The sequence below is a fragment of the Pyrus communis genome, chromosome 11 (genome assembly GCF_963583255.1).
Source record: "Pyrus communis chromosome 11, drPyrComm1.1, whole genome shotgun sequence".
In the NCBI taxonomy this organism is placed as follows: domain Eukaryota; kingdom Viridiplantae; phylum Streptophyta; class Magnoliopsida; order Rosales; family Rosaceae; genus Pyrus; species Pyrus communis.
In genome coordinates this window covers 21,398,253-21,411,766 of record NC_084813.1, presented here as the reverse complement: position 1 = coordinate 21,411,766, position 13,514 = coordinate 21,398,253, and the positions used below count along the sequence as shown (strand labels likewise).

The window sequence follows — 13,514 nt, the reverse complement described above, 5'->3', positions numbered from 1 at the left end:
CAACTAGCCGTGCCTTATATCGGTCGATGGAGCCGTTTGCATGTCGTTTAATCTTATAAACCCACTTGTTTGGGAGCAAATTCATATGAGGTTTGTAGGGAACAAGATTCCACGTCCCAGAACGCTGTAAGGCATTAAATTCTGTGACCATAGCATTTCGCCATTCCTGTTGTTTCACGGCTTGACTAAAGGACGTAGGTTCAACAGGTGTATCAGTGGTGACGACATGCAAAGCATATTTGGGATTAGGTTTCTGGATGCCAGCTTTGGAGCGTGTTTGCATGTGATGTACGGGATTAGGTGCACAACCAAGGTCCGATTGCTGTTCAGGTTCACTGATAATTTCTTGCTCATTTGGCATTTCTAAAGGTACAATATCAGGGTTGAGAACAGGAGGAGTGTTAGGGATTGCAGGCACACTAGGGTTTGCTATGGAATCCACAGAAGAAGTTATATTTGTTGGGGGAGGGTCATGGGAAAGAAGTTGGGCAGTGCTAGGAGAGGTGATGACTGGGGAGTGTGATGGAGATAAGGAAGGGAAAACAAATAAGAGATCAGATGAAGGAGAAATACCTGTGGCATGGACGCTTTCCTTTCGAAGTGTGATATCCTTGAATGGAAAAGAGTCCTCATCAAAGAGGACATGGCGAGACAAGTAAACTCGTCCTGTAGATACATCCAAACATTTGTACCCCTGATGGTCTAGCGAATAACCTAAGAAAACACAGGATTTGGACTTAGCCTCAAGTTTGTGTTGTGTGTAGGGTCTCAGCCACGGGAAACACCTACACCCAAAGACTTTAAAAAAATCATATTTTGGTGTTCTTGTAAACAATTTTTCATAAGGTGACTTATTCGACAGAACACGAGTAGGCAACCTATTGATGATATAGGTGGCTGTTTGACACGCATCAGGCCAAAAGTTTGAGGGAACACCAGCATGAGACAACATGACTATGGCAGTTTCGACAAAATGACGATGTTTCCTTTCTGCAAGACCATTTTGTTCTGGGTGTTTGGGACAAGAAAACCTTTGTGAGATGCCATGTTTATCTAAAAAATCTCGAAAAACATTACTCTTATACTCTCCTCCTTCATCACATTGGAGAAGCTTGATAGAACGCTGAAACATGTTTTCAACCTTGGTTTTGAATTTAAGAAATATTTGGAACACCTCAGACTTATTTTTCATAGGAAAAATCCAAGAATATTTGGAAAAATCATCAACAAACAATAAGTAATAACGATATCCTTCATTTGAAATAACGGGTGAACACCAAACATCCGAATGTAAAAGATCTAAAGGGAATTGCGAAACAGATTCTGAAACTTGAAACGGCAATTTGGTACTCTTACCTAATGGACACGAATGACAGAAACGTACAGCAGAGGTGCCACTAATTGGCACTTGATTATTGGAAATTAAAATTTTGATTATTTTAGACGCAGAATGGCCCAAACGATCATGCCATTTCTGTGCAGACACTCGGACTCCTAAACACGCTAGAACGGGATGATTGGATGATCCACCGCCATTAGGAAATGGGTATAACCCATTCTCACACTTCCCTCGGAAAAGCGTCCTCCGGGTCTTGAGATCCTTAACAAGAAAGAAATGTGGAAAGATTAGTATATAACAGCTATTGTCAAGTGTAAAACGATGGGCAGAAATTATACTGGTGGAGGCCGAAGGACAATGTAATATGTTGTTAAGTTTAAATGAGCAAGAGTCAGTCATGATTTGATTTGAACCAGAATGTGCAATAGAAAGACCAGTATCATTACCTACTCCACCAATGTTTTCATTACCATTATACTCCTTGGGATTGACAAGGTTCTGTAGCTCAGGAGTAATATGGGCGTTTGCCCCAGTATCAAGTAACCAGGAGCCATTTTGCTGACGATTCAGTGTGGTTGGAGATGAAGCCATAGCTGTTAGACGGTTGGTTGGAATACGACCTTCGTAGGCTGCATTCATGCGATGATAGCAATCAAGGGCGGGATGCCCTTCTCTTCCACAGATTTGACAGGTTATACGACCACCATAGGAAACAGACCTTGCAGCGGATTGTTGTCTGTGGGCATTGTTGTTGCGAGAAACAAACCCTCTCTGATTTACAGAGGAACCACGGTTGGACGGTCCAGCGCCTCGTCCAGTACCTCGAAGACGTCCACCACGTCCTCTTGCAGCCACATACACATTAACGGGAGCAGTGTCTGTCACCTGAACAGTTTGCTCCGCCATCCTTCTCTCAGTGGTGAGAAGGAGAGACTCCAGAGTGGGATACGTGATAGGAGAATCACGTGCTTGTGCGGCATTCACGGTCATTTCAAAAGCAGGTCCAAGATTATTGAGAATAATCTGAACAAGCTCATCCTCTTCAACTGGTTTGCCAGCTAGGGCTAGGTTGTCAGAAATAGAATTCATCTTGTCAAGAAAATCAGCAATTGAAAGGTCACCTTTTTTGGTTTGCAACAGTTCGTTGCGCAGAAACAGAATTCGATTCTGAGAGGATGATGCATAGCGCTGCTCCAAAGCTTCCCAAGTTGCTCGAGACGTGCGCTTGCTTGCCACAGTTGACAACACAGAAGCTGTGAGCGAGCCATTGATCCAACTTAGGATCATTTGATCATGTTGCGTCCAGGTAGTGTACGACGGATTGACTGCAGTATTTCCAGGAAGATTCATAGGAGGACAAACACAGGAGCCATCTACGTACCCCATTAGATCACGACTCCTCAAGATAGGAAGAATCTGGGCTAACCACAATGGGTAGTTAGTTCGATCGAGTTTGATGTTGACGATGGTGGTCATGGCGGAGGAAAACGGGATGGTAGTGGTGGTGGTGTTGTTGCTGCTAGTGTCAGACGACATAATGAAAGGTAGTGGGCGGAAAAAAAAAAAATTGGATCGATGTCGTTGGACTTAGAGAGCTCTGTGTACCATGTAGAAATGATATATTTTCACTATCTATCTTGTAATAACACTCAGATGTTTTATATACATCTTACACACACACACATGCAATAAACTAAAGATACATGCTTGCTGCCCATGCTGCTGTCGGGAATATAACTAAAGACACATGCTTGCTGCCCATGCTGCTGTCAGGAATATTGCAGCCGCGTGCCCATGATGCAACACATCAGAGCACATGAGGTCTGCTGTCCAGGTTGTCTCCTAATTGTGCAGTTGGTGGAGCAGCAGTTGATGGAGCAGATTCGGCAGTTGGTGGAGCAGCAGATTCCTTAGGTCTAACACAAAGGTCATGATTCAGCCCCAACCCAATCATCTAGCCGCAGCTCACTCAGCCCACTTCCGATCTTTCTCTATAAACAAAGGGTCGAAGTCGAAACCCTAAATCGTTTGCCTTGTCAAATGACAACTCTTGTGACTGTAAGTTGGAAATTTTCCTGTGTCTTCTTCTTCCTCCTCTATTATTCTTCTCTTCTTTCTTCTTCTGTAACGTAAGTTCTCTTTATATGTATTTTCACCAATATGTACGTATATTTATATGTGTTTGTATACATGTTGAATTCAACTATCCGAACTTCTATTTTTTAAGATGCACTTAATAGATTATCCTTGCAAAATAGTAGACACATAGGAAATGTTTGAGGTGTCTAATTGAGTTCAAAAAAATTAACGAACACTATATATATATTAGTGTTTCGTATAAATTTTATCTAGGCTCTGATCATCATCAGCACTGACTTGAGGGGCGTTTTTTTTTTTTTTTTTTATATTCTCACCAGGTAATGAACCCTTTAACCCATGGAAATAACCAGAGCTTTTATAGTGGGAGAAAAGAAAGCACACGATGAGCAAAAGTGCAGTGTTGACAGAATCAGCAATCTTCCAAACGATATTTTGTACCAAATACTCTCCTTGTTACCCTTCAAATACACAGCACGAACCAGTGTTTTATCTAGAAGATGGAGATATCTATGGACTTGCGTTCCCGTCCTCGACTTCTGTGCGGGCTTCACATCTGAGGTCGATGATACAAAACGGATGCAGTTCATAACCACTGTTTTGACTCGTCGTCAAGAAAACTCCAACATAAAGGTTTTTCGCATTGGGAGTGAAGAATCTAGAGATGCGAGTTTTCAATTTTTACATGACTGCATCTGCTGGGTTGTGCAGCATAATCAGGTTGAAGAAATTGTACTCTATCTGAAGATCGTAAATGGCAGGTTTGATTTGCCTCTTTGTGTATGTGAGAGTGATTCATTGAGGAGTCTCACACTGGCAGCCACTAGCGGTTTTTCCTTTCTCCGTGTTAGGATGGCTACTACTACTATTGGTCTCCGTTCACTTCACACCTTGTCTTTAATTCGTGTGAACTTCTTGGATAATAGGGATTTGGTTATGGATTTATTTTCTGATTCAACATTCCCTTTCCTTGAGAAATTGACCATTTTAATATGTAGAGGAATACGTGATCTCAAAATAAGTTGTTCGCGCCTTGAATATGTACGAGTGTTCCGAACAGATTTATTTAGGCTGCACATATGTGGAATGAGACTAAAGAATTTGGACGTCGTGGGCTGTTTCGTCAATGCAACTCAAAGTTTCGTCGACATATTTGCTCCAAATCTGCAGACGTTTCGTTGGAAACATAATTACCTTACAACTGGGAAATATTTGATCCAAATCTCTCCTACCATGAGAACATCTGACGTAAATTTTTTGGTCCAGGGCAATGATATTAGCATGGCGATGACTTGTGTCGCAGTCAATCTTTTGTGCGGATTATCCCATGTTCAACAACTTGTCCTCAGCATCGACGCTCTCCAGGTTCATTTCCTCATCTGTTTTCTTGTCTACTACTTTGAAGCTCTTTAGACTTTTAATTTCATAATATGAGATATATATTAGACTAGAAAAATTGTGCCAAGTGATGATATCATCTACTTGTACGCATTTTCTGAATTATTTAATTGATATATCCAGGTTTTATCCAGAATATATTTTGAAGATGGTCTACCAAATTCATTTGTGAAACTTCAGACGTTAGAAATTCAAACTGAGGGCTTTGGCAAACGTGAGATCCCAGGTCTAGCGTGCCTGTTCAAGAGCTCTCCCATACTCCACACTCTCAAAATCGACATATCCAATGGCAGCGACCAGAATGATGTAAGATTTTGCCTACTTTGGTGTACTGTATATTAGTAAGTTTACAAGGACAAATACGGTTTAAGGTTACACTGTGAACCTTATAGAGTTTTGAATATATAACTAATAACGATTAACAACATATTGTATAATTTTGTTGCAGGTATGGAACAACAGTTTGTTGGACATTACTAAATGCACTGAAGAACAATACTGGGAAAGTCAAGCTCAGGTTTTGAGTCCCTCCCTGTGTCATCTAAGGGTGGTGAAGATCGTTGTTGCCAGTTATCCTATGAATCTTATGATCCCCGAGAGTGTGATTAGCGTTGTGAGGGTTTTACTTCAACATGGAGGAGGATTGCAAGACATGGTTCTTAGTTCTTATCACCCGACATATTTCCGAGATCCTTGGAAGGATACAATTGGTTTAATAGAGGGATTTCCGCGAGCATCTGCCAATGTCAAAATCTCAATCGTTTTGCTTGCTGACTGATTGTTTTTCAATGTGCATGGATCCATGTAGATGATGAAGCTATTAGCTGGTTCTTCATGTTTAATATGTGATCAAAACGAAAATGTAACTAAAAACATCTCCCTTGTATGCAAATTGAATACAAACGAAAATGTAACTAAAAACATCTCCCATGTATGAAAATGTAACTAAAAACATCTCCCATGTTTGAAGAATATTTGTGTTATCCCTCTCCAATTTGGTTTGATTCTTCAATTTTGAAATTAGTGATTTATTGTTTCGAATTAGGATTTCAATTGTTGCTTTTATAATTCAAATTTATTATCCATTCCCCCCAAAAAAATGATAATTCTTTCCTACTATTTTATTCGAGTTGTGCTCTCACCATGCGGAGTCCATACGAAAAAGTTGCAAAATTGCACGCGGAACTCCAATTATTAATGTGTCGTGGGGCCACGCTACTGACACCCTATCCTCTTTACTTAACACATCCTAATTCTGATATCCTTCAAACACCAGGATGGACACGTGCCGACACTTAAGGGTGACGAAATCATTTTAACATGCATGCAAGTTATGAAGAAAGAACAAACGGAAATAAAATATGTAAATTTAAAATATATTGAGATATGAAATGCGGGAATGTGTTTAGAGTATACAACTAATCAAGAATACTACGAAAGAAATATCATATAACAATGAGATTACAAAGAAAAGGGGGTCCTACACCAAAAGGACTTGAAGGTACCAATACGGGAATGCCTCAACACCGAGATCGTACACCTCGTTTTTAAGTCCTAAAGGGGGTGCAAAACAAAACGTGAGCGGACCAATGTTTATAGTAATAATAATAATAATAAGAAAACCGTTTTTCCTTTCTGAACATACTAACCCTATATTTTGAAAACACATATAATACTATATAATAGGTTTTTTGAAAACCCTAGCATGCCATGAAAACGTTTGTAAAACATGTACGTATAAACCAGTGCTCAGTAATGGTAATATAGTTGCTCAAAGGCAAATCCATAAAACATTCGTAAATCATAAAACAGTGTACTTAACTAGGGGTATCATAGTCGCCCGAATTCATTCCATCATCCGAGGATGAAGCTGTACAACACTGGGTTACGACAGTGAAGAAACATGGTAGGTGCCATCACCTAAAGATGAAGTTGTACGACTCTGGATTACGTCAAATAAGAAAAAGTGCATAACACACTGACACTAGCCATGGCTAGTGAAGCTGTCCGACACTAGTTTCGCTAGTGAAGTTGGGAGTATGTCATAAAATATCTCACTACTCATCAAACTGTGTCCTATGGCCATAGGCATATACATACTCGTGTTGTGTGTATGTGTTGTATGATCACCCACTAAATAAGTACCGGAAACATAAATTATATCTCTTGTATCAAATCATCGGAGCTCAAAAGTTCAAGCATCATATCATAAATCATATTCGTAAATCCATCATATATCGTAAAGTATAAAAAGTCATGGTTCGCAAATCTTTCTAAACGTAAATTCAATAATCATAAACATTTCATAAAACGTAAGTTCGATAAATCATAAATATATCTCATGAAGCGTAAAATCAGGAAATCATGCTTTTCATGAATGCAATCCTAATATTTTGATAAAAACATGCAATTTGAGAAGGGGTCCACTCACAGATAATCCGTCGCCGAAGAGTCATGCAAACTAAGGAGGACGGGGTCGTCCTTAACGAATCACCTAAGCACATAAAATGACCAATTAGTAAAAACTAAAACCTTACTAAAACAATTGAATTTGGGAAAATGGAGCCCGAATTTAGAATCAGGGCGTTGAAATTAGTCTAGGAAGGGTCATGGTCGAAGCCCGAAAAAAAAGTCAACAAAAGTCAACATTGACGGCCAACTGGTCAATTGTCAATGCTGATCGAGAAGTCAACGGTTGACTCACTTGAGCTAAGCTGCCAAAGCTGAGTCGAGCTAACCCAAGCTGCCGGAACTCACACCGGAATTTGGAATTTTTGGTCGAAAATTTGGGCAAATTTCGAAGCTTCGTAACTTCATCGTTTCTTAACCAAATTCGACCCATAATATATCAAAACGATGATTGGAAAGTGTAGAACAAGATTATACCTATTTAAAGCTCAATGGTGGCTAGAGATGACCGGAAAATAGCCTGAAAGGCGACAAGTCCACATGAAAACTGGGTTCTTCGCCGAAAACTGGAAAAACTTTAAACGTCCATAACTTCGTCAATACTCAACGAAATTGAATGATTCAAAAGCGCAAAATCATACCTTGAAAGGGGACGAAAAGATTGGTACCCTTCTCAGTGGCTGACTCGCTATGATTTAGTTGAAAAATGGCTCGAAAGCCGCGGAGGTCGCCAGAAACTGGGGTAAACTTTAAATGTTCATAATTTCTTCAATTCTTAACCAAAATCGACGATCTTTATATGGAAATGAAGCTTAAAATGAGGAGAACACATCCATACCAACTTAGACCGAATGGTGGCCGGAGTTGGTTGGAAAACGCCAGCAAAAGTTGCAATTTTCGCTGAAAAACTGGGGAAGTCTTTCCTTGAGGCATTTATGGTCTAAAAGCCACCAAAACTTATAAAAAACCTTCTAATCGTATCCCTAGACATGATCAACTAAGTTCTGGACTAAGCTTAAGGCTTACCTTCCTAGATATGGTAGGAACTCGCAGGGAAATTTTGTGCACAGTGGTTGCACAGTATAGCGCAATGGAGATATTTCTGAGGGTTTTTTCGTCGTTCCTGGTTCGAGGGTCTTGCAGGGGCACGAGGATGGTGATGAAGGAATTTTCCTTGTTGTTGTTATATGTGAGTATGTGTGTGTGTGTGTGTGTGTGTGTGTGTGTCTTAAAGAGAAAAAGAGAGTGTAGAGAAATGAGAAAAAAAGAAAGAAGGGAATAGAGAGAAAAAGTGAAGATGACAAAGAGCCACGGAAGAGAGAGTGAAGAGAGGGAAAAAGGAATCCGGGGGACAAGGGGACAAGTGTGGGCCCTAGTGACTCACAACACAAAGCCAAAAGAGACGAAATGGGAAAATATCCCGCGAATGTAAAATTACCGACATACCTTTAACGCTTCGAATTCCATAAAATTAAGGACAGGTTGTTACATTACCTTTTCTTTGAGATGTGTTATCCACACCTCTTTTTGCTTCCTACACTTTTTTTTTTTTTTTTTTTTTTTTTTAAATTTTAGATCGTCAGATCAAATGATATAAATTAAAAAAAAAATGTATGAAAGTAATAGGTGTGTAAATAGCACCACCCTTCTTTTTTCTCTATTTTCTTTGTCATTCCTTTTTCTCCCTCTATCATCTATCACACACACTCTTCCGCTGTCACTATGCACACATGATGCACAACTTTCTCGCCCACCACTTCCTAAATAAAGGACACCACCATCTTTGTGTCGTCCTCACGACCCTAGAACACCCATGCTTGCCTCGAACTTTCTAGCCAAAACACGTGCGTGTTCTGAGGTAGGATTTTCATTCTTGAATCACTCAATTTGGTTGAGAAATGAGAAAGTTATGACAATTTGAAAAATGTGCAGAAAAACCGGTGAAACCTTATTTTTGGCAAGTTTTAGTGACTCAAGCGAGCTTTGTTGGCCAACGACAGGCAACCGAGGCTCGAGGCCACCACCATTGGACTCACCTAGAGGTTAAAGCATAACACAGTCATCAAACCAGACGTTAGAGCATGCACGATGACGCAGTTAACGCAAAAATTCTAGCGAAAATTTATAGAATTTTGTGAGTAGTTTGCATTTAGGCTCTGATCAGCACAGTCTGGCTTGACTGCTTCAAATTGGGTCAAATCTGATCGGATCAGATCATACCGGGCTCAGATCAACATTGACCATCCAACGTTTGTTGATTTTTTTACGAAAGCGGCTTCGAGACCCTTTTAGGGTATCTCAACACGCTAATTCTGAATTCGCACTCCATTTCTTCCAAATCAATTGTTTCAACATAGTTATGCTAATAAGTAATTTTATATGCTTAGGTGCGATTGTTATCGGTGACATCGTTCTTTCTATGTTGAGCTGCTTTTCGTGGATGGAGTATATGTAAGTGGACACTTTTTCCAAATGCATGATTTTATATATTACTAGATATGTGGGGGTCCAAATGAGATAGGAGTGAAGATTAGAGATCACGAAGTACCAAAGAGTGAACATTATCGTTATCTTCAATTTATCTTGCAAAAGAACAAAAAATTGGTTGGAGATCTCAACCATAAAATACAATTTGGATGGATGAAGTGGAAGAGGGCATCATGTGTGTTGTGTGACTGTCATATGCCAATAAAACTCAAGGGAAAACTTTATAGGACGACAATAAGGTCATCAATGCTTTATGACACGGAATGTTAGGTGGTCAAGTATTAACATGTGCAAAAAATGAGTGTAGCTAAGACGAGAATGCTTTGTTGGAGATGTGTGCACATGAGAAATGACGTGATTAAGGACGAGGATATCAGAGGTAAAGTAGGAGTTACTGCAATTAAAGTAAAGATGAGAGAAAATCGATTAAGGTGATTTGACATGTGAATTGAAAACTTACAGATGCTCCAGTTAGAAAATGAGATTATGAGATAGAGGCTTAGGCAAAAAGGGTAAAGGAAGATTTAGAAAGAGACTTTAAGAACAGACATAGAGTACATGGAGCTAATAGAAGACTTGGCGCAAAATTGAGGGCAATAGTGTTCTAGAATTCATACAACCGACCACCACACTTAGTAGGATACGATTTTGTTGTTGTTATAGTACTAGAGATGCATACATGAAAAACATAATTTAATAATTTCACGTTTTACAAAATGATTATGATCTATGATGATGTTTTGGGCTAGAAAGCTCCCATGTTTTTATGATAATGTTTAGAGCTATTAAGCTTTTATGCTATGATATGAAAGGACTATGTTTATGTTTTTTGTACTTACTTATTTAGGTAATCATACACATATACACATAACACGAGTATGTACATGTCTATGGCCCATATGACCTTGTTTTACACGTATCAAGGTACTTTATGATATACTTCTAGCTTCAATAATGAAATTAGTGTCAGACAACTTCACTAGCCAATGCTAGTGTTGGAGTGATATGTTTTCTGCACTGGCATAACCCAGTATTGTACAATTTCACCTTCGGGTGATGGGGCCCGCCATGTTTTTTTCAATGGCGCAACTCAATGTCGTATAGCTTCATCTTTGGCCACGAGTCTTTTCATGAATATGATATCGCTAATATACGAATGTTTTATGGCATACTAGAATTTTTCAGAAAAACTTACTACAAGCTATATACTATACGAGTTTTCCAAAACAGGGGGTTAGTACGTTAAAAAGAAAAGTGGTTTTACTTATTATGTTATAAACTCTGGTCCACTAACCTTTTTTTTTGCCCCCTTCAAGACATAGAAACGAGGCGTACGACCTTGGCATGGAGGCATTCCCATATTGGTAGCTCAAGGTCCTCCCCTCCTTGTAGTACCTCTTCTTTGCAACCCCACCTTTAAATATTATTCCCTCCGCTTGTAATCTTGAGTAGTAGTATGCTCTACACATGTTCATCATTCTCACACTTTAATTCTTAAAGATATGTACTTTAATATGATTATTATATTCAGCGCAAATTTGCAAGCATGCTTACATGTTCTTAGTATAAGCACGATATGATGGCTTGCTTCACCCCTTGGGAGTCGGCCAGCACGTGGCTATCCTGGTGTCCTCTGGACAGCAGGATCGAGGCATGTCATATATAGCAAGTTTGTTTGTTTTGGCTGTCTACATGCTTGGACGTTCTTCAATAAAATTAGCTCAAACAAATTGGTTAGGGTTTCGTATAAGTAAGTTTTTTTTAGGCCCTGATCATCATCAGCACTGACTTGAGGGGCGTTTATTCTTTTGATCTTTTTAGCAGGTAATTAACTCATTAATCCATGGAAATCACTAGAGCTTTTATAGAGGAAGAAAAGGAAGCACACGATGAGCAAAAGTGCATATTGACAGAATCAGTGATCTTCCAAATGATGTTTTGTATCGCATACTCTCTTTGTTACCCGTCAAATCCATAGAACGAACCAGCGTTTTATCTAGAAGATGGGAATATTTATGGACTTCTGTTCCCAACTTCCCATCCTCGACTTCTACAAGGGGTTTCCATCTGACGTCGATGATATTAAACGGATGCAGTTCATAACCAATGCTTTGACTCGACATCAAGAAAACTCTTTTAACATAAAAATCTTTCGCATTGCGATAAAAGATTCTGGAGGCGCAAGTTTAAAATTTTTACATGATTCTATCTGCTTGGTGGTGCAGGATAATAAGGTTGAAGAACTTGTACTCTATCTGAAGCTCGTAAATGGCATGTTTAATTTGGCTCCGTGTATTTGAGTGTGATTCATTGAGGAGTCTCACAGTGTTAGCCACTAGCAGTTTTTCGTTTCTCCGTGTTAGGAGGGCTATTACTACTAGTGGTCTCCGCGTACTATACACCTTGTTTCTAGGTTCTGTGGAATTCTCGGATGGTAGTGTTTTGGTTATGGATTTATTTTCTGATTCAGCCCTCCCTTCGCTTGAGAAATTGAATTTGATCATATGTAAAATGTAGAGGAATAGGTGATCTCAAAATAAGTTGTCCGCGCCTCGAAGAAGTACATATTTTCGGAACAGGTTTATTTAGGCTGCACATATGTGGAATGAGACTGAAGAATTTGGTCGTCGAGAGCTGTTTTGTCCATGCAACTCAAAGTTTCGTCGACATTTTTGCTCCAAATCTGCAGACGTTCCGTTAGAATCTTAATCACCTTACAATTGTGAAATATCTGACCCCAATCTCAACTAACCTGAGAACATCTGACATTGATTTTTGGTTCGGGATAATAATATTAGCAAGGCGATAACTTGTGGCGCAGTCAATCTATTATCTGGATTATTCCATGTTCAACAACTAGTCCTCAGCATCGACACTCTCTAGGTTCATTTGCTCATCTGTTTTTTTTGTCTACTACTCTGGAACTTTAGAGACTTTTAATTAATACATGGCTAATTTAACCATTTACAGGTTTTATCCAAAGTATATTTTGAAGGTGGTCTACCAAAGGCAAATTCATTTGTGAAACTCCAGACGTTGGAAATTTATACCAAGGGCTTCGGCAAACGCAAGATCCCAGGTCTAACCTGCCTGTTCAAGAGCTCTCCCATACTACACACTCCCAAAATCAATTTATCCCATAGCTGCGACCGCAATGATGTAAGTTTTTGCCTAGTTAGGTATACTGTATATCAGCAAGTTTTAAAGACAAATGCGTTTTAGGGAAAAGCTTGATTTTTCTTCTGATTGAAATCACTACTCGTGTCCGTTATAGAGTTTGAATATGTAACTAATAAGCAAGGGAAGTGTTATTGGCACTTCAAAAATCTCATTCTACACTCCTCACAAGTGTATTTTTCTTTCCTAATATAGAAAGTTTGGAGTGTAGAATGAGATTTTTGGAATGCTAATAACAATTTCCATAAGTAATAACGATATATTTTATAATTTTGTTGCAGGTATGGAACAACAGTTTGTTGGACAATGCTGATTGCACTGAAGAAAAATACTGGGAGAGTCAAGCTCAGGTTTTGAGTTCCCTCCCTGAGTCATCTAAAGATGGCGAAGATCGTTGCAGCCAATTATCCTTTGAATCTTATGATCCCTCACAGTGTGATTAGCGTCGTAAGGTTTTTACTTCAACATGGAGGAAGCTAGCAAGAAATGATTCTTTGTACCGACACTGAATTTCCCCAGACAAATCCAAATAAAATTGGTTTGATAGAGGGATTCCCACCGGCATCTGCTCATGTCAAAATCGGTTTGCATGACGAATGACTGTTTT

The 13,514-nt window shown here is 39.3% G+C and overlaps 1 protein-coding gene and 1 pseudogene across 1 annotated transcript; both read left to right on the top strand.

Moving 5' to 3' along the window:
* The first annotated feature begins 3,770 nt into the window (after positions 1-3,770).
* On the top strand, positions 3,771-5,612 carry LOC137749399 (putative F-box/FBD/LRR-repeat protein At4g03220). The gene is made up of 3 exons (XM_068489493.1): positions 3,771-4,801; positions 4,958-5,140; positions 5,283-5,612. Exons 1-3 carry the CDS (start codon positions 3,776-3,778, stop codon positions 5,610-5,612), a joined length of 1,539 nt encoding a protein of 512 aa, XP_068345594.1. The 5' UTR covers positions 3,771-3,775.
* Positions 5,613-11,573: 5,961 nt separating this feature from the next.
* Positions 11,574-13,507, top strand: LOC137709197 (putative F-box/FBD/LRR-repeat protein At4g03220; annotated as a pseudogene).
* The last annotated feature ends 7 nt before the right edge of the window (positions 13,508-13,514 follow it).

Excerpts from the sequence above, each read along its gene's own strand:
- LOC137749399 (XM_068489493.1), top strand. The coding sequence starts at position 3,776 with ATGGAAATAACCAGAGCTTTTATAGTGGGAGAAAAGAAAGCACACGAT. Across the intron at positions 4,802-4,957 it reads TCAGCATCGACGCTCTCCAG|GTTTTATCCAGAATATATTT; the intron begins GTTCATTTCCTC and ends TGATATATCCAG. Across the intron at positions 5,141-5,282 it reads ATGGCAGCGACCAGAATGAT|GTATGGAACAACAGTTTGTT; the intron begins GTAAGATTTTGC and ends ATTTTGTTGCAG.